The sequence below is a fragment of the Ursus maritimus genome (genome assembly GCF_017311325.1).
Source record: "Ursus maritimus isolate PB19 chromosome X unlocalized genomic scaffold, ASM1731132v1 scaffold_X1, whole genome shotgun sequence".
Lineage (NCBI taxonomy): Eukaryota > Metazoa > Chordata > Mammalia > Carnivora > Ursidae > Ursus > Ursus maritimus.
Window position 1 is genome coordinate 65379244 of NW_024423319.1, and position 22640 is coordinate 65401883.

Below are 22640 nucleotides of genomic sequence, written 5' to 3' on the forward strand. Positions count from 1 at the left end.
CCCTCTCCCTCTCCCTCTCCCTCTCCCTCTCCCTCTCCCTCTCCCTCTCCCTACTTCCCTCCATCCCTCTCTCTCTGTCAAAATCTTTTTTAAAAAGAATACATTAGAGGGAATCAGTGGCAGATTAGAGGAGACAGAAGAATGGATCAGTGAACTAGAAGACAGTAATAAAGAGAAATCAAGCTGAACAACTAAAAGAGAAAAACAATAAAAAATAAGAATAAATTAAGGTAACCCAGGGACATCATTAAGGATTATAACATTCACATTATAACAATCCCAGAAGGAGGAAAGAGAAGGGTGCAGAAAATTTATTTGAAGAAATAATAGCTGAAAACTTCCCTAACCTGGGGAGGGAAAGAGACATCCAGATTCTGGAGGCACACAGAACCCACAACAAAATCAACCCAAGAGGTCCACACTAAAACACATAATAACTAAAATGGCGAAAAAGTAGTGATAGAGAATGTTAAAAGCAGCAAGAGAAAAAACAGTTACATACGAGGGAAAATCCCATAAGATTTTCACCTGATTTTTCAGCTGAAACTTTGTAGGCTAGAAGGGAGTGGCATGGTATATTCAGACTACTGACAGAAAAATAACCTGTAACCAAGAATACTCTACACAGTAAGGCTATCTTCAGAATACAAGGAGAGATAAAGAGTTTTCCAGGCAAATTAAAGTTCAAGGGGTTCATCATGATTACACCAGCCTTCAAGAAAGGCCATAATTAGGAGTAAGAAAATTATAAAAGGAAAAAATTTCACAGGTAAATGCAAACATATAATAAAAGTAGTGTATTAATCACTTATAAAACCAGTATGGAGGTTAAAGTGGAAAAACAATAAATTATATCTATAAAAATAAGAGATTCACAAAATAAAAGGATGTAAAGTATGATATGTAAAATGTGGGGGAAGTACAATTTTACTACTTTATAAATGACTTCAAAGTTAACTGACCCTCAACCTAATATAGACTGCTATATGCATAAAATATTATATATGAACCTAATGGTAACTACAAATCAAAAACCTATGGTAGATACACAAAAAGTAAAGAGAAAGTAATCCAAGCATAACACTGAAGAGAGCCATCAAATCACAAGGGAAAGGGGACAATGGGGGAAAAAAGAGAACTACAGAAACAGCCATAAAACAAGTTACAAAATGGCAATAATTACATACCTATCATTAATTACTTTGAATACCAATGGACTAAGTACTCCAATTAAAACACATAGGAGGAAAAAATACACGTAGGATGATGGAATGGATAAAAAATACAAGCTCCATCTAAGTGCTACCTATTTGAGACTCAGTTTAGACCTAAAGACGCATGGAGATTGAAAGGAAGGACACAAACATTTACCATGTAAATGGAAGTGAAGAGAAAGCCAGGAGAGCAATACTTCTGTTGCACAAAACATGCTTTAAAACAAAGATTGTAACAAGAGACGAGGATGCTACATGATGATAATGGGAAAAATCCAGCAAGAAGATAAAATAGTTGTAAATATTTGTGCACCCAACACGGGAACACCCAAAAACATAAATCATGTGTTAACAGACATAAAAGAAGAAATTAATACAACAATAATAATTGACTTTAACACCCCATTTACATTAATGGGTACATCATCTATACAGAAAATGAAGGAAACAGTAACTTTGAATGACATATTGGACCAGATGAAATTAACATCACATATATTCAGAACATTCTATCAAAAAACAGCAGGATATACTTATTTTCAAGTGCACATAGAGCATTCTCCAGAATAGATCACATGTTAGGGCAAAAACAAGTCTCTGTGAATTTAAGAAGATGAAACCACATCAAGCATCTTTCCCAAACAAAACGATATAAAACTAAAATTAATTGTGAGAAAAATATGGAAAAAAACACTAACACTTGAAAGCTTAGCAACATGCTACTGAACAACCAATGGATCAACAAAGAATCAAAGAAGAAATCAAAAAATACATGGAGACAAACGAAAATGAAAACACAATGGTTCTAATTCATTAAGATGCAGCAAAAAGTGTTCTAAGGTGGAAGATTAGACCAATATAGGCCTATCTCAAGAAAGAATAAAAATCTCGAATAAACAACCTAACCTTACACCTGAAGGGGCTAGAAAAGAAAAAACAAAAAAAGGCCAAAGCCAGTAGAAGGAAGAAAGTAATAAAAATTAGAGCAAAAATAAATGAAATAGGGACTAAAAATACAAAATAGATCAATGAAACCAGGAGCTAGTTATTTGAAAAGATCAATAAAATTGATATACCTTTAGCCAGACTTACCGAGAGAGAGAGAGAGAGAGAGAGAGAGAAAGGACTCAAAGTCAGAAATGGAGAAGAAATAATGGCCGAGAACTCTGAAATACAAAAGATGATAGGAGAATACTATGCCAACAATTTGGACAACTAGAAGAAACGGATAAATTTATAGAAATATATAACCTTCCAAAACCAAATGAGGACATAATATAAAATTCGAACAAACCAGTTACTAGCAGTGATATTGAATCAGTAATCAAAAAACTCCCAACAAACAAAAGTCCAGGACCAGACAGCTTCACAGGTGAATTCTGCCAAACATTTGAATAAAAGTTAATACCTATTCTTCTCAAACTATTCCAAGAAATAGAAGAGGAAGGGAAGCTTCCAAATTCATTTTATGAGGCCAGCATTACCCTGATACCAAACCCACATAAAGACACTACAAAAAAACCAAACTACAGGCCAATATCTCTGATGAATATTGATGCAAAAATCCTCAACAAAATATCAGCAAACCAAATCCAGCAATACATTTAAAAAAATCATTCACCACAGTCAGGTGGGACTTATTCCCAGGATGCAAGGTGATTCAATATTTGTAAATCAATTATTATAATAGGTCATATCAATAAGAGAAAGGAACAAAACCATATGATATTCTCAACAGATGCAGGAAAATCATTTGCAAAGTACAACATCCATTGATGATAAAAATTTTCAACAAAGTAGGTTTAAAGCAAACATACCTCAACATCATCAGGCCATATATGGAAAACCCACAGCTCACATCATACTCAGTGGTGAAAAACAGATTTTCCTCTTAAGAACAGGAGCAAGACCAGAGTGTCAACTCTCACTTTTATTTAATAGAGTACTAGGAATCCTAGCTACAGTAGTCAGACAAGAAAAAGAAATAAAAGGGATCCAAACTGGTAAGGAAGTAAAATTTTTCACAGAAATGAATTCAGTGAAGTCACAGGTTACAAGATTATTGTACAGAAATTTTTCACATTTCTACACACTAATAATGAAGTAGCAGAAAGAGAAATTAAGAAAACAATCCCATTTACACTTGCACCAAAATTAATAAAATACCTAGGAATAAACTTAAGGAGATGAGAGTTCTGTACCACGGAAACTATAAAGTATTGATGAAAGAAATTGTAGATGACACAAATGCAAAGATATTTCTTATTCATGAATTAGAAGAATTAATATTGGTGAAGAGTCTGTACTACCCAAAGCAGTCTATACAGATTCAGCGTAATCCCTGTCAAAATACTAACAGCATGTTTCTCAGAACTGTAACAAGTTATTTTAAAATTTGAATGGAACCACAAAAGACCTCAAATAGCCAAAGCAATCTTAAAAAAGAAGAACAAAGCAGGATGTATCACAATCCCTGATTTCAAGGTACATTACAAAGCTGTAGTAAGTATGGTACTTGCACAAAAATAGACACATAGATCAATGGAAGTGAATAGAGAGTCTAGGAATGAACCCACACTTATATGGTCAGTTAATCTATGACAGAGGAGGCAAGAATATACAATGAAGAAAGAGTCTCTTTCAACAAATGGTGCCAGGAAAACTAAACAGCTACATGCAAATGAATGAAACCAGACCACTTTCTTATACAGAAAAATAAACTCAGAATGGATTAAAGACCTAAATGTGAGACTTAGAAGAAAACATAGGCAATAATTTCTTTGACATGGGGCATAGAAACTTTTTTTTTTTTAGGCAAGTCTTTTCAGGCAAGGGAGACAAAGGCAAAATTAGACTGCTGTCAGTACAGCAAAGTAAAACGCTTTTGCATAATGACAGAAACCATCAACAGAACTACAAGGCAGCCTACTGAATGGGAGAAGATATTTGTAAAATGATATATTTGATAAGGGCTTAATACCCAAAATATATAAAAAAACTTATACTAGTCAACACCCAAAAAACAAATAATCGGATTAAAAAATGGGCAGAGGACATGAATAGACATTTTCCAGAGAAGCCATATAGATGGCCAACAGACTCATGAAAAGATGCTCACCATAACTAATCATCAGGGAAATGCAAATTAAAACCACAATGAGATATCACTTTATACCTTTCAGAATGGCTAAAATCAAACACACACAAGAAATAAGAAACGTTGACGATGATACAGAGAAAAAGGAACCCTCATGCACTGTTGCTGGGAATGCAAATTGGTGCAACCACTGTGGAAAACAATATGGAGGTTCTTCAAAAATTTGAAAATAGGTAATTCCACTACTGGGTATTTACCTAAAGAAAATGAAACTGCTAACTTGAAAAGCTATATGCACCCCTATGTTTATTACAGCATTATTTACAATAGCCAAGATATGGAAGCATCTCAAGTGTCCATCCATAGTTGAATGGATAAGGAAAACTATTACCTGGCCATAAAAAAATGAAATTCATCTTGCCATTTGCAGCAACATGCATGAACCTAGAGGGTATAATGATGAGTGATATCAGTCAGAGAAAGATGAATACCATACTATTTCACTTGTGTGGAATTGAAGAAACAATCCAAATGAACAAAAAAAAAAGGGACACAAGAAATAGATCCTTTAAATACAGAGAACAAACTGGTGGTTTTCAGAGTGGTGATGTGTGGGGGGATGGGTGAAACAGATAAAAGGGAATAAGAATATACTTAACTTGATGAGCCCTGGGAAATGTATAGAATTGTTGAATAATTGTATTTTAAACCTGAAACCAATATAACACTGTATCTTAGTTGCAGTTCAATTTAAAAGCAAAGTTTAGTACGTGAAGAACATTGAAAATTGTCTCTAACAACTTAAATGTTGTTTCTAAAGAAAAATGCAGAATTTGTGTTCTTTAAAGAGATTGAATCTTGATAGGACTCCATTTTTACTTGCTTTTGATAGGAAAACAAAGGCATTTTTCTTTCATTGAAGTATTAAAAGCAAACTTATATCAGGAAAGCATTAAAGCCTCATAATGATAGAATCAGGTTTTAGAGAGTGTATATATAAAATAATTTTTTTGCATTGAGTTTTGCTCTGTACAGAATCATTACTCATTATCATTTTTGTATTTTGTATTTTTATTTTTTTCTAATACCTGCACATACCTTTGATGTCTAAAAGAAAGTTACCATAAAATAGTCATTTGCAAACATGATTATTTTCATTTTTTTCCTCCTGGGGAAAGTAAGAAAATGGATAGCCTGCTTTATCCCTTCTGAGGGATTTACTGTAAGAGTACATGATCTAAATGTTCTGATCAACTCAGAATACCCTATAGTGATTGGTGGATTTAAAAATTGTGATAATTTTCCTCTTCTCCACTCTTTGTAAGGATATATTTTCCCACATCCTAGTACTTGGTTACTTCTAACATTGTTCAATTTTTCACCTTCCATTCAGCATTTTCTATGATTATGTTCCCCTTCTAATAAATAAACCTTGAGTTCTTTATAATTTTGAAACCCTAAATACTGGATGTTGAGAGAGAAAAAAGCATTCTCATGTACTTTCTTTTTTTTTTAATAATATTTTTTTATTTTATTATGTTAGTCACCATACAGTACATCCCTAGTTTTTGATGTAAAGTTCCATGATTCATTACTTGCGTATAACACCCAGTGCACCATGCAATACGTGCCCTCCTTACTACCCATCACCAGTCTATCCCACTCCCCCACCCCGCTCCCCTCTGAAGCCCTCAGTTTGTTTCCCAGAGTCCATAGTCTGTCATGGTTCATTCCCCCTTCTGTTTACCCCCCCCCTTGTACTTTCTATATTGAGTTATTGAGAGAGAATTTTTCACACCACTAAAATTTCGTATAAGCTATTGATTTCTGTGGTGTGTATGTGTATGTATATATACATATATATAGTTATATAGTCTTACCTGTGTGTACTTGAGCAACCCTAGTTCTTTCTGTTGGTTTTTTTCATAAGTACTTACATTCATTAGAAAATAAACTAATTTTTTCAGTATGATTATATACCAGAATGCCTTAAATGTGAAATGTTGTAAATATACTTTATTATCCAATTGATATTCAAAAGAGGGCAGTTGTGATAAGCACTGGGTGTTACATGTACTGATAAATCACTAAATTCTACACCTGTAACTAACATTACACTATGTGTTAACTAACTGGAATTTAAATAAAAACTTGGAGGGAAGAAATTAAAAAGAAAGAATCTGAAATAAAATCTGCCATTGGTGCTTTGTTACTAACCTTTCCTTTGTATGCAGGCATGCTGATAGTCTTTTCTTACAAATATAAAATGGTAAAAGTACTTGAAGAAGTTTGTGCTCTCTTGTCTCATGCCATGAGGTTGACAGTATTTATGGTTATATCACAACATTGTCACTTGAAGTTTGGATTATAATTGGAGCTAATTTATTAATATTTATAGCACACGTATCTAAAACATCTTTATGTTTATAATTTGATGATTCTGTATATGCTTGATTATGAAGATCAGAGGCTTTCATTTTCTGGTGAAACTTATGTGACCTCATGTGTTCTGTCAGCAGTGCCTTGTAGTATTATTGTTACATCTACATAAGAAATAGAATTCTCAAGGCCTTTCCTTGCCCCCACAACCTGGTGATTATTGCTTCCCAGCCTTGGGAAAGGCTGTAAGTTGACTTGTCAGGAAATTGAGTCACAGAGGCTCTACACAGAAGACTATCAAGCACGTGAACAAAGATGGGAAAGATTAACTAGAAATCAAAACACACAAAAAAAGAAGACAATAGACCCTCTTCTGCCACTGGCTCCAAGAACCTTGCTAACCATTTATTTCTACTACCACTGCTCCTTCCTTTATCAGGAGATAATTGAAGAATTCTCTGCAGAAAACACAAGTAGCCCCAGAAAAAAAAAGATATTTGTATTTGGAGACCCCAGCAAAATGACATGTTATCCATATGATCATCCTTCAGTGAAACCCCATAGTTGAAAATCCCATTCCCATGCATGTAGTTTCCAGTCAGCTTTCTAATGCTCCATTTTTAACTGTCAGTGAATAATAAAGGAAGACCTCTTAAGCAGAAAAAAGGGAACTCAGTAGAAAATGTAGACAATGCAAAGAGCATAAGGCAACTTATATAATTAATACCATCACAGGTCATGGAAAATAAAGCATTTCTAAAATAAGGATAAATGCTGTTTAAAAAAATAAGTAAAGGGAGCATTATATGGCATGAGTTCCAGATACGTTGTTAAATTAAATAAAGAACAATTCACAGTCTATTGTATGCTGCTATTTGCAAGGAGGATGGGAAAAAAGGAATATGTAATATTTACTTATTTCTGTGAAAAGAAACTCAGAGAGTTTGTACCTCTTAATCCACTTCATTTTGCCCATTCTCTCATCCATCTTCCTCTGGCAACTACCGGTTTGTTCTCAAATTAATTCGGAGGAACAGACTTCCACCTATAAAATAAATAAGTCACAGAGATGAAAAGTACGGCATAAGTAATATAGTCAGTAATACTATAAATAATGCCTTATGGTGACAGATGGTGACTATATTACTGTGCCCAGCACTGAATAGTGTATACAGTTGTCTAATCACTATGCCATACACCTGAAAGTAATATAACATTATATGTCAATTATATTTCAATAAAAAATTACAAAAAATACTCTAAATGAGCTGGAAAGAATTTAATATTTGATGATTCACAGTCTTTCATTGGCTCAGAGGTATGAGCATGGATATTAATTATTACTATACTGGGGCAACTCAGAACAGTGTTTAATAGTTTGATTAACATAAAATATACTAAAGACTTTTCTGTGTTTCAATTCCAAATAAAAAGAACTCTTAGCAAAAGAGAAAACAACAACAGCAAACTCAGGAATCATAAGCTAGAAACCAAAGAAATTGGCTGCTTATGGGGTGGGGAGAGAAGAAGGTAGAAGAGATAGGAAAGGGAACATGACTTTCCTGATTATACTTTTTTTTATCTTATTTTTTTGTATTTCAGGTTTTTATTTTTTATAATAATTTTTTATTATGTTAGTCACGATACAGTACATTGTACTTCAGGTTTTTAAATTCCAGTTAACATAGTGTGTGATATTAGTTTCAGGGGTAGAATTTAGTGATTCATCACAGCACCCAGTACTCATCACAAGTGCCCTCCTTAATACCCATCATCCATTTAACCCATCCCCCAACCCACCTCCCCTCCAGCATCTCTCAGTTTGTTCTCTATAGTTAAGAGTCTGTTTTATGATTTGTCTCTTTCCCCGCCATGTTCATCTGCTTTCTATCTTAAATTCTCCATGTGAGTGAAATCATATGGTATTTGTCTTTCTCTAACTTATTTCACTTACCATAATACTCTCTAGCTCCATCCACATCCTTGCAAATGGCATGATTTCATTATTTTTGATGGCCGGGTAATATTCCTGTGTGTGTGTGTGCACGCGCGCATGTGTATATCACATCTTCGTAATCCATTCATCAGTCAGTGGGCATTTGGGCTTTTATCATAGTTTGGCTATTGTTGATACTGCTGCCTTAAACATCGGGGTGCATGTACACCTTTGAATCTGTATTTTTGTATCCTTTCAGTAAATACTTAGAGTGGAAATGCTGGATTGTAGGGTCATTCTCTTTTTAACTTTTTGAGGAACCTTCCTGCTGTTTTCCAGAATGGCTGCACCAGTTTGCATTCCTACCAACAGTATAAGAGTGTTCCCCCTTCTCCATCCACATCCTCGTCAACGCCTATTGTTTCTTGTGTTAATTTTAGCCATCCTGAGAAGTGTGAGATGGTACATCACCATGGTTTTGATGTGTTTTTCCATGATGATGAAAGATGTTGAGCATCTTTTCATGGGCCTGTTAGCCATTTGGATATCTTCTCTGGAAAAATGTCTATTCACGTCTTCTGCCCATTTTTTAACTGGATTATATTTTGGGTGTTGACTTTGATAAGTTCTTTATAGATTTTGGATACTAACCCTTTATCAGATATGTCATTTACAAATACATTTTGTATTCTCCCATTTTGGAGGTTGCCTTTTAGTCTTGTCAGTTGTTTCCTTCACTGTGTAGAAGCTTTTTATCTTCAAAAGTCCTAATAGTTTATTTATTCCTTTATTTTTTAACATACACTGTATTATTTGTTTCAGGGGTACAGGTCTGTGCTTCATTATATAATACACAGTGCTCATTACAACACATACCCTCCCCAGTGTCCATCACCCAGTTACCTCATTCCCCTACCCCTCCAGCAAACCTCAGTGTGTTTCCTAAAATTAACAGTCTCCTATGGTTCATCTCCCTTCCTGGTTTCGTCTTGTTTTATTTTTTCTTCTCTTCCCCTATGATCCTCTGTTTTGTTTTCTTAAAGGCCATATACCAGTGAGATCATATGATAATTGTTTTTCTTTGATTGACTTGCTTTGCTTAGCATAATACCCTCTAGTTCCATCCACATTGTTGCAAATGGCAAGATTTCATTTTTTTTGGCTGTGCAATATTCCAGTGTGTGTGTGTGTGTGTGTGTGTGTGTGTGTGTGTATACCACATCTTCTTTATCCATTCATCTGTCAGTGGACATCTGGACTCTCTCCATAGTTTAGCTATTGTGGACATTGCTGCTCTGAACATTGGGGAGCATGTGCCCCTTCAAATCACTATGTTTGTATCCTTTGAATAAATACCTACCTGTACAATCACTAGGTCATAGGATAGCTCTATTTTCAACTTCTTTTGTTTTTAGATTTTATTTATTTATTTGACGGAGCGAGCCAGCGAGAGAGGGAACACAAGCAGGGGGAGTGGGAGAGGGAGAAGCAGGCTCCCAGGGGAGCAGGAAGCCCGATGCGGGGCTTGATCCCAGGACTCTGGGATCACGCCCTGAGCTGAAGGCAGACGCTTAACGACTGAGACACCCAGGCGCCCCTCTATTTTCAACTTCTTGAGGAACCTCCATACTGTTTTCCAGAGTGGCTGCACCAGCTTGCATTTCCACCAACAGTGTAGGAGGTTTCCCATTTCTCCACATCCTCACCAACATCTACATTTCCTGACCTGTTAATTTTAGCCATTCAGGCTGGTTAGAGGTATTACCTCATTGTGGTTTTCTTTTGTATTTCCCTGATGCCTAGTGATGTTGAGCGCTTTTTCATGTGTCTGTTGCCATTTGGATGTCTTCTTTGGAGAAATGTCTGTTCATGTCTTCTGCCCATTTCTTGATTTGATTATTTGTTCTTTGGGTGAGTTTGATAAGTTCTTTATAGATTTTGTATACTAGCCCTTTATCTGATATGTTATTTGCAAATATCTTTTCCTATTCTGTCAGTTGTCTTTTGGTTTTGTTGACTGTTTCCTTTGCTGTGCAAAAGCTTTCTATCTTGATGATGTCCCAGTAGTTCATTTTTGCCTTTGTTTCCCCTGCCTTTGGAGACATGTCTAGCAAGAAGTTGCTGTGGCCGAGGTTGAGGAGGTTGCTGCCTGTGTTCTTCTCAAGGATTTTGATGGATTCCTGTCTCACAGTTAGCTCTTTCATCCATTTTGTGTCTATTTTTGTGTATGGTGTAAGGAAATGGTCCAGTTTCATTCTTCTGCATGTGGCTGTCCATTTTTCCCAACACCATTTGTTGAAGAGACTGCCTATTTTCCATTGTATATTCTTTCCTGCTTTGTTGAAGATTAGTTGACCGTAGAGTTGAGGATCCATTTCTGGGTTCTCTGTTCTGTTCAGTTGATCTATGTATCTGTTTTTGTGCCAGTACCATACTGTCTTGATGATTGCAGTTTTGTAATAGAGCTTGAAGTCCAGAATTGTGATGCCACCAGCTTTGGTCTTCTTTTTCAACATTCCTTTGGCTTTTCAGGGTCTTTTCTGGTTTCATACAAATTTTAGGATTATTTATTCTAGTTCTGTGAAAAAAAGTTGATGGTATTTTGATAGGGATTGCATTGAATGTGTAGATTGCTCTAGGTAGCATGGATTTTTTTTTTAACAACATTTGTTCTTCCAGTCCATGAGCATTCTGTTTTTTCCATTTCTTTGTGTCTTTAATTTTTTTCATGAGTATTCTATAGTTTCCAGATCGTTTGCCTCTTTGGTTAGATTTATTCCTAGGTATCTTATGGTTTTGGGTGCAACTGTAAATGGGGTTGACTCTATAATTTCTCTTTCTTCAGTTACATTGTTAGTGTATAGAAATACAACTGATGTCTGTGCATCGATTTTATATTCTGCCACTTTACTGAATATGACAACAAATTAGGCAATCTGGAAGAAATGGATTCATTCCTACAGTCTTATAAACTACCATATCTGAACCAGGAAGAAATAGAAAACCTGAACAGACCCATAACCAGCAAGGAGATTGAAGCAGTATTCAAGAATCTCTGAACAAACAAGAGCCCAGGGCCAGATGGCTTCCCAGGGGAATTCTACCCAACATTTGAAGAAGAATTAATACCTATTTGTCTGAAGCTGTTTCAAGAAATTGAAATGGAAGGAAAACTTCCAAACTCTTTCTGTGAGTCCAGCATTACCTTGATCCCCAAACCATACAAACACCCCACCAAAAAGGAGAATTACAGACCAATGTCCCTGATGAACATGGAGGCCAAAATTCTCACCAAAATACTAGCCAATAGGATCCAACAGTACATTAAAAGGATTATTCACCAGGATTAAATGGGATTTATTTCTGGGCCACAAGGTGGTTCAACATCCACAAATCAATTAATGTGATACACTACATTAATAAAAGAAAGGACAAGAACCATATGATCCTTTCAATAGATGCAGAAAAAGCATTTGACAAAGGACAGCATCCTTTCTTGATTAAAACTCTTCACAGTGTAGGGATAGAGGGAACATACCTCAATATCATAAAAGCCATCTATGAAAAATCCACAGCAAAGGTCATTCTCAATGGGGAAGAACTGAGAACTTTTCCCCTAAGGTCAGGAACACAGCAGGGATGTCCACTATCACCAGTGCTGTTGAACATAATACTAGAAGTCCTAGCCTCAGCAGTCAGACAACACAACGAAATAAAAGACATCCAAAATGGCAAAGAAGTCGAAGTCTCACTCTGTGCAGATGACATGATACTTTATGTGGAAAACCCAAAAGACTCCACCCCAAAATTGCTACAACTCATATAGGGATTCAGTAAAGTGGCAGGAAACGTCCCAGTAATTTATTATTGCTTTTGTTTTCCTTGCTTCTGGAGATTTACCAAGTAAGAAGTTGCTATGGCTGATGTCAGAGAGGTTACTGCCTGTTTTCTTCTCTTCGATTTTGGTGGTTTCCTGTCACACATTTAGGTCTTTCATCCATTTTGAATTTATTTTTGTGTATAGTGTAAGAAAGTGGTCCGGTTTCATTCTATTGCATGTTGCTGTCCAGTTTTTCCAACACCATTTCTTGATGAGACTGTCCCTTTTGGATATTCTTTGCTGTGTTGTTGAACATTAGTTGACTATATATTTGTGGGTCCATTTCTGGGTTCTCTGTTCTGTTCCATTAATCTATGTGTCTGTTTTTGTGCCAGTACTATACTGTTCTGTACCACAAATAACTTGAAGTCCAGAATTGTGATGCCTCCAGCTTTTTCTTTTTCAAAGTTGCTTTGGTATTTTGGGGTCTTTTGTGGTTCTATAGAAATTTTAAGGTTATTTGTTCTACCTCTGTGAAAAATGCTGTTGGTATTTTGATAAGGATTTCATTAAATGTATAGATTGCTTTGGGTACTATAGACATTTTCAGCAATATTTGTTCTTCCAATCCATGAGCATGGAATGTTTTTCCCTTTCTTTGTGTCATCTTCAATTTCCTTCATTGGTGTTTTCTAAGTTTTCATAGTACAGATCTTTTACCTCTTTGGTTAGGTTTATTCTTAGATATGTTATGGTTTTGGGTACAATCGTAAATGGGATCGATTTCTTGATTTTTCTTTCTGCTGCTTCATTATAGGTGTATAGAAATGCAACAGATTTCTTTTTTTTTTTAATGATTTTTTATTATATTATGTTAGTCACCATACAGTACATCCCCGGTTTCCGATGTAAGGCTCGTTGATTCATTAGTTGTGTATAACACCCAGTGCACCATGCAATACGTGCCCTCCTTACTACCCATCACCGGTCTATCCCATTCCCCCACCCCCCTCCCCTCTGAGGCCCTCAGTTTGTTTCTCATAGTCCATAGTCTCTCATGGAAATGCAACAGATTTCTATATGTTGATTTTGGATCCTGCAACTGGACAGAATGCGTGTATGCATTCTAGCAATTTTTTGGCGGCGTCTATTGTATTTTCTATATAGAGTATCATGTAATCTGCAAATAGTGAAAGTTTGACTTCTTCTTTGCCGATTTGGATGCCTTTTATTTCTTTTTGTTGTCTGATTGCTGAGGCTAGGATTTCCAATACTATATTAAATAAAAGTGGTGAGAATGGACTGTCGTGTCTTGTTCCTGATGGTAGATGAAAAGCACTCAGCTTTATGCCATTGAGGATGATATTAACTGTGGGTCTTTCATATATGGCCCTTATGATGTTGAGGTATGTTCCCTCAGTCCCTCCATTGTTGAGGGTTTTTAATCAAGAATGGATGCTGTATGTCGTCAAATGCTTTTTCTGCATCTATTGAGAGAATCATATGGTTCTTATCCTTTTTTTTATTAATGTGGTGTATCACATTGATTTGCAAATATTGAACCATTTCTATAACACAGGAATAAATCCCATGTGATCGTGGTGAATGATTCTTTTCCTGTACTGTTGTACTTGATTTGCTAGTATTTTGTTGAGAATTTTTGCATGCATGTCCATCAGGGATACTGGCCTATATTCTGTTTTTTAGTGGAGCCTTTGATTTTGAAATCAGAATAATGAGGGCCTCGTAGAATGAATTTGGAAGTTTTCCTTCTGTTTCTATTAAGAAGAATAGGTATTAACTCTTCTTTAAAGATTTGATAGAATTCCCCTGTGAAGCCATCTGGCCCTGGAATTTTGTTTGTTGGTAGATTTTTAATTACCGATTCCATTTCTTCACTGGTTATCAGTCTGTTCAAGGTGTCTGTTTCTTCCTGTTTCAATTATGGTAGTTGATATGTTTCTAGCAATTTATCCATTTCTTCCAGATTACTCAGTTTGTCGGCATATAATTTTTCATGATATTATTTGTATTTTTGTGATATTGTTTGTGAGTTCTCCTCTATCATTCGTGATTTTATTTATTTGGGTCCTTTCTCTTTTCTTTTTTATAAGTCTGGCCTGGGGGTTATCAATTTTACTAATTTTTTTGGAGAACCAGCTTCTGGTTTCATTGATCTATTGGTTTTTTGATTTCTATATTATTTATATCTGCTCTAATCTTATTATTTCACTTCTTCTGCTGGCATTAGCCTTCATTTGTTCTTTTTCTTTTTTTTTTTCATTTTGTAATTTAAATTCAGTTAGCCAACATCGTTAGTTTTTGATGTAATGTTCAATGATTCATTAGTTGCGTATTACACCCAATGCTCATCACTGTTCTTTTTCTAGCTCCTTTATGTGTTGGTTTAGGTTGCATATTCGAAATATTTCTACTTGAGGTAGGCATGTATTGCTGTATACTCCCTCTTATGACTGCTTTTGCTGCATCCCAAATGTTATGGATTGTCGTGTTTTCATTTTTGTTTATTTCTGTGTTTTTTCCTAATTTCTTTTATTCTTTGGTTGACTCATTCATTGTTTAGTAGCATGTTATTTACTTTCCATGTATATGTGATTTTTCTCAAATTTTATCTTGTGGTTGGTTTCAAGTTTCATAGCATTGTGGTTAGAAAGTATGCATGGTATGATTTCATTCTTTTTGCTCTTGTTGAGGCTTTATTTGTGACCAGTATGTAATCTGTTCTGAAGAATGAAAAGAATGTGTATTACGATGAAATGTTCTGAATCTATCTTTTAAATCCATCTGCTCCAGTGTATCATTCAAAGCCATTGTGTCCTTGTTGATTTTCTGCTTAGATGATCTGTCCTTTGTTACAAGCATGCCCTACTCTTTTTGTATTATTTTCAATGAGTTCCTTTATGGTTTTTAATAATTGTTTTATGTGTTTGAATGTTCCCAAGGTGGGGGAGATCTTCTTACTGGATAGACCCTCTTTTTTATTATATAATGCCCTTCGTCATCTCTTGTTATAGTCTTTGGTAAGTCTAGTTTGTCTGTTATAAGTATTGCTACTCTGGCTTTTTTTGACATCCATTTGCATGGTAAAGACTTCTCCATCGTCTTGCTTTGAATCTGCAGGTGTCTTTAGGTCTAACATGAGTCTTATAGGCAGCATAGATGTGGGTCTTGTTTTTTTTTTTTTTTTATCCAGTCTGACACCATATATCTTTTGATTGGAGCATTTAGTCCATTTACATTCAGAGTAATTATTGTTAGATATGAATTCAGTGCCATCCTGTTACTTGTTTTGTCATTGTTTCTGGAGATTTTCTGTGTTGCTTTCTAGGCTTTGTCAGTTTTGGTCTTTCTTTCCCATGTAAAGAGTCCCCTTTAATATTTCTTGCAGGGCCGGTTTAATGGACATGAAATCCTTTATTTTCTGTTTGTCTGGGAAACTCTTTATCTCTCCTTCTATTCTGAATGACAGCCTTGCTGGATAGAGTATTTATTCTTACCTGCATATTTTTCCCATTCAGCACATTGAATATCATGCCTCTTTCTTCCATCCTGCTAAGTTGTTGTGGACAGGTCTGCTGCTGATATAATTTGTCTTCCCTCTTAACTTAGGTACTCCTTTTATCTTGCTACTTTTAGGATTTTTTCTATATCTCTGTTTTTTGTAAATTTACAGTATGTCTTGATTTGGGCCTGCTTTTGTTGATTTTGATGGGAGTTCTGTATGCCTCCTGGACTTGGAAGTCTGTTTCCTTCCCCAGATTAGGTAATTTATCAGCTTAATTTCCTCGAATTAACCTTCTGACTCCTTTTCTCTCTTCTTCTGGGACTCCTGTGATACAAATATAATTATGTTTCATGGAGTCGCTGAGTTCCTTAAGTCTACTTTCATGGTCCTAGATTTTCCCCCCTTTTTATGAGCTTCCTTATTTTCCGTAATTGTATCTTCTATATCATTTATTTGTTTTCTTTTCTTCTTTCTTCCAAGTGGTCATTGTATCCAGTCAGTTTTGAATCTGTTATTGCACTTTTCATTTTGGCATGATTGTTTTTAAACTCTTTTATCTCTGTGTTAAGGGTTTCCCTGGTCTGTTCTATGCTTTTCTCAAGCCCAGCTAGTATCCTTATGATTGTTGCTTTAATTTCTGGGTCAGGCATGTTACTTACATGTATTTTGTTTAGATTCCTGTCCATGACCTTGTTATTTCTTTTGTGATGAATCCTCAGTCTAGACATTTTGTCTAGGTATCTGCTTTCTTCTCTGTGTTAGGAAATCCTGTTATATTTCCTGCTCTTGAGAGTAATGACTTTATGAAGAGGAGGTCATATAATGTCCAGGGTCTGTCGCTTCAGGAAGTGTCTCTGGTGTCTGCTGTGTGCACTCTGCTGCTGTGTTGTGGCTGTTCTATCCCTCAGATCAGTACTCTGCAGAGTTTCTCCTTGCCTGCAGTGAGTAGTTTCTGGACCTTGGCCAGAGTGTGGCGAATTTTAACTAGTTGTGCTCTTACCTGCTTGTTTAAAGAGACCTGGTGCCATTTCCATTAGAACTGAAGCTTTGCAGAAGCCTGTAGTCAGTAGACATGGTGCCTTTGGGGGTGTGTCCTGGTCTGGGGGAGGAGCCTGCTGTGCTGGTTCTCAGGCACACTTGCCTGAGAGAAGCAATACCAGTTGAACGCAGAGGGGCAGAGTTGGTGTAAGCAATTAAGCAGCCTGTGTTGGCACTCTTCTATTTACTGAAGTTAGTTTATGCTGAAGTCCAATGGAGGAAAGTGGCACCAGCCAGTTCCTTTGTCCCCTGAGAGAGGAGTTCATGCTCACTGATGGCAGAAAAGCACTCCCAGAGGAGCAAATAAAGTGCCTTCATGTACCCTAAGTGTTTTTTAGATCATTGTTTTCTCACTGTCTGTGTCCAGGTTGCTTGCCTGCCTATTGCAGTGCATTGTGAACTTTGGGCTCTTCCCTAGCCAAGCTGGCTGAGTTTTAAAATTCTAAATTTCCAGACCTGGTGTGCTGGGGACCTGTGCTGGTCTGGGGGTGGTGCAGGTTTGACCCAGAAGGGCAGTCTCACCAGAGCTCAGGAGTGTGGAATTTGGAGCAGAGCTCACTAAGCAGCCAGTGTCTAGTTTCGCTGTCCTCATCAGGTGTCTCTGCATGTATTCTTAGAGGTTGGGGACGGAAATGTTGCCCACTGGCTCCTTTGTCCCCAGAGAAGCAATGACATCTCTCAGATGCCCTCCAAAAAGGGGGATCCATCTCTCCCAGTGTGTCTCAGGAGATCCTCAGATCATGCCATCTGACCCCGGTTTACCTTCCTGCCTTTTCTACAGGAGAACTGCAGCACCCTCAGGGTTCTATATCAGCCATGCCAGGGACCTCCAAAACTACAGTCTTTGAGCTCTCCTAGTTGAAAACACTCCTGAAAGTCATCCCCTCGTTTTCTCAGTTAACGGGTTTGGGAAGTGTTTTCATTGTGTGATCCCCTCTATGCTCCTCTCTCTCTTGCCTCCCTCTGCAATCTGGGCTCCTTCCCCTCTTCAGCACCCATGATCCATTTCTCCCCCAAACAGGTCTCCGCATCTCCTATCTTCCACGATGTGGCCTCCTCTCTCCCTCTAGTTGTGCAGTTTGTTCTGTCAGTCCTCAGATCTATTTCTTGGGTATTCAGAATGAGTTGATATTTATCTAGCTGTGTTTGAGGGATGCAGCAAGCCTACAGTCCTCCTACTCTACCATCTTAGCTCCTTTTTTATATTATTTTTACTTTTGAACCATGGTAATGTTTTTATATATTTAAAATTTTGAAAATCAGCAAGGATGGAGAAAAGCAAAAAGTGATTACAAACAGAAAGAAGTGAAACTAACTGCATAACAAATTGATAACAAACATGCAGAAGAAAAACAATCCAAGTAACTGTTGAACACATTACTCTGATTATTTACCCTTAGTGGAATGTAAGGACAAAAATAAACAAAATTTGAACCTAATTTTGTTGTTAGTAGTAGTATGGAAGTAGCCTATTTGAAATTGTTTTTTGTATATTTTAAGAGTGAGCATATGAATAAATATGTCGATGTTGTAAAACAGTGGTCTTACTTGGGAGAAGAAAGATAAAAATAGTGGAATGCAAGAAGAAGAGGAGCGACCTTGTGATGTTATATTGGGACAGAATTATCAGTATGAATTCAAGATGATAAAGAAGTTCCTAACTTTTCACTGAAAAGGCCTAGAAACAGTGAAATCCTAGTAGTAATAAGTATAACTAGCACATAGATTTTGAGCACTAAGTACTGTTCCTCACTAAAAGGAACCAAAATTCTTTGAATAAATGACAATTCAGTATCTGGGGTGAGAAAACTAATGAATACCTATCACAAAGACACAAGAACCATTTTGTGTGGGCTCCCACTGGCCCAATGTGGGATAATTCGAATGTCAAAAAAAAAAAGATACTTAAGAATTACAACTTGTTCAATAAAAAACTAACCTATAATTTCACAACAATACAAAAGTATGGGACAGGGAAAGCTCTTCTTTAAGAAGAATGCCAACTAACAACTTTGTAGAAGGAATGATAAATTTAGAAAATCATATTTTGCAACTTCCATTGTAATAATGACTGCAGGTAAGGATCATCATTGGTTGCTAAAACCATATGGTGAAAAAAATTATGGGGTAATGGAATATTTACACAGTTTGAAAATGTAACCCATAGATTACTTATTAATTTCAAAAAGAAAAAAAGTATCGTTAAAATAGAGAAATCTGGTACAGTCCCTTAACCAAATGATCAGACTTAATATTAATTGTGGAGTAAATTGACATTGTGTACCTCCTGATCTGATGCAGTGGGGTGCATCATCACCTATATTGTATTTCTACCAAAAATGGTTAGCCTGGATCTAATGATCAGGAACTAAACAAAAACAACTTAAATGGCATTCTTTAAAAAATGCACTTGGATATGTTAGAAATATCAGTGTCGCACATATCCAACACGGACTTAAAAACTTATAAATTCAATGTATTGATCCTAATTGGATTCTGGGTGGAAAAATATGTATATAAAGGATATATTATTGGAACAGTAGGTAAAATCTGACTATGGACTATATGTTAGATAAATTTCTTGGGTGTGATAATATTTGTATTCTAGTCAGTATGAAAATATTCTTGTTTTTAGGAGATATGTGCTAATGAAATATTTAGGAGTGAAATGTAATAATGTCTATAACTCATTCTCAAATGAATTAGCAAAAAAATAGTGTAAAATTAGAGGATGAAGTGAGAAAAAGCCAATGTGGCAGTTGCTAAACTGGGAGAAGCATGAGTTTCCAGATTGAAGGGACGTACCAAGTACCCAGTATGATGAATGGAAAGGAAAACACACCCACACCAGAGCACATTATCACAAAATTTCAGAGTTGAGGATAAATAAAACAACCTTAAGAGTTGTGAGAGGAATGTCTCAAAGGGGAGGTATTCATGGGAGATTTAAATAATAGATTACCTAATATAATTGATTATGAGAAAAATAGTATTCAGATGGGCTTTATATTTCTGGAAGAAGGTTTAGAGAGAATTACCAATAGTGACATATAAAACTAAGAAAATGAAAAAACAAGGCAATTACTAAGTCCAGGAAGAACCAAAAATTTTACAAGAAAAAATATATAAAATTCTAGTACCTACTTGATTCAACAGGTCATAATAAGGTAAACACTGAATATTAACTTAAACAGCACTTGTGCTATAACCAGTGTTATTAGAAGAGTGTAAAAATGAAGCAGTGGTAATGTGGGATAGTATAGGAGAGCTGAATTTCATAACACATGTATATATGCATATATGTATGTGTAAATACCAGAAGAAATAGCTATGAATTTGGGGATAGGAAGGAGATAGGCATGAAGGAGGAGACAAAAGACCTTTTTGTTATAAGCTTTTTAATCTTATGTAACTTTTTAAGATCTATACATTTGTGATTTAGTACAAATATAAATAATTTAAAGTATATTTTATACATTTTTACTACAGGATAATTATTTGTGATTTATTTCATTGGTGTTTCCACAAAAATAATTCCATTTTTTCTAGTAGCTTTTGATGAAGTTTTCACTGAGGATTTTGTTTTTGACAGTGGCAAATCAAAAAATATAAAACATGTAATCCATGGGGAGTTTTGTGCCAATGTAGTGGTCCACACATACCAAGGTTGAGAACTATGTTCTTCACAATACAGAGAAATTTAAAAAGCTGGAGCAGAATAGTTCTCTTTTAAACTGCCTAGCTGGCAATGAAAGAAGAGTCTGAAATTAACCACTCAGTTGTGGGAATAAATTTTAGTTGTTTTGCTTAAGGGTATATTTGTAAAGGTCCTATAGCTGGGAGTACCAGTAAAAGTGACAAAACTCCTTTTGTCTCCCACCATGTTTAACAGTAGCTGTCAAGAGACAAATTAATTGTAGATAAGAGTTTGGAATCTATACCAAATCTGAAATGTTAAGTTTAATATCCATTGTTAACAAAAATAGCTACTGGAAGAAGTAAGCTTTTCATGGAGAAATCTTTTTTATTTTAAAGTATACATAAGGATTTCAGGGTATTATTTTTAAGTCCCTGTAATAAATAACAGTGCTTTTAATTAAATATTTACCAATTACAGTCACCTTTAAAATTTTTCACCTTCCTTTTCTGCCCTACAAAATTAAAAATAAAACATTAAAATTTTATTTCTTTTAAATGAAATGGTTTACAGTATATGGGATTTCATAACTTTTTGTTTATTCACTGGACTAATAGCTTAACAGTGAAGAAAGCATTCCCACATCAATTTTTCGCACTTGTACTATGGATGAGGAATTGGGAGAGGTATTTTCAGTTATTATGCTAGTTATATGACCTTTTTCTATGTTTCTCTTGCTTTTGCTTTTTAGGGTAAGATAGCTGAACGTGGTACCCACCATGGTTTGCTTGCAAACCCTGGCAGTATCTATTCAGAAATGTGGCATACACAGAGTAGCCGTGTGCAGAACCATAATAACCCCACATGGGATGCAAAGAAAGAAAATGTGTCCAAAGAGGAGGAAAGGAAGAAACTACAAGAAGAAATTGTCAACAGTGTGAAAGGCTGTGGAAACTGTTCCTGCTAAGTTACACGAGACATTTTTTTTTTGACACATTTGCACTAAAGCAGAATTGTTTTATTAAAAAAATCATACATTCCCATTTTCTATAATCCTTTTTTAGATAAGATTTATTTGAAAAAGAATTTTGAGTTTTACATCTTTCACAATATTTAAGGTGATATCTGTATTTAGCCCCAGATTATTTTCTTGTGACTGTCTTCGTTGTGCCCAAAGCATAGTTTTTGTTACTATTTCACTTTGCTCCATTTCTATTTTTGGGGCCTGATAGCCATTTGATATCCATAACCAGATGAATTACATTGGATTACAAATTTTAGTAGTTTTTAAAATCTCCTTTATGCTGACAATTTAGATGAAAAGTATCCATTTAAAAAAAAAAGACAATGTTTGTTCATTGTTTCTCCTTCTCCCTCTCCACTGACATAGTTTAGTGATAGATCCTACACTTTCATTTTTAAAGTCTTTGCCACTGTTATCTTTTGGGAGAAAAACCTTAATTCTCATGTATATATGTAGAATGTTCTTCATCATTAACCGGCATCTCTAGTGGTGGGAGTTTTATTTTTCATCAAAATGAGTTGTTGCTCTTGTTTGGGACCAAAATTTATACCTTTCCCTTTAAACACTTAAAACCCTGATGTAATTTGACAGTTGTCATACTGGGAATGATCTAAAATGCTTAGGAAGTTAATTGCCCTTCTATTTCCATATTAACTGTAGTGCTTTTGCTGTCTGACGTTACATAGAGAAACAACTAAATGGAATGTATGCATGCACATATATGTGTGTGCACATGCTAACACTTGTATATAAAGCAGCAACCACTTAAAAATTAATGACCTTGAGGTAAATAGAATATTATGTATATGTACTCTAGATGATTGGGACTTTAATCAGTGACACGTCAGAATTTATTAGGTCTTCCCTTCCTTTTTTAGTTAATGAGTTCCTTTAAATGTGACATAACAAGGAAGAGCCCAAACAAAATGATCAAGTTTTACCTGTTAATAAAATGTTGGTATATGTTCA

The 22640-nt window shown here is 35.6% G+C and overlaps 1 protein-coding gene across 2 annotated transcripts in view; it reads left to right on the plus strand.

The window, feature by feature from the left end:
• ABCB7 (ATP binding cassette subfamily B member 7) overlaps positions 1-22640 on the plus strand; it is a 202540-nt gene extending 179900 nt beyond the window's left edge. The window contains exon 16 of one of the 2 annotated variants that reach the window (XM_008703059.2): positions 21399-22640. In XM_008703059.2, coding sequence (XP_008701281.2) covers positions 21399-21614 — 216 coding nt within the window. In that variant the 3' untranslated portion in view covers positions 21615-22640. Of the gene's footprint in view, positions 1-4396; positions 4546-21398 lie in introns of those variants that run through there. The other variant, XM_040630520.1, reaches the window with a different exon arrangement.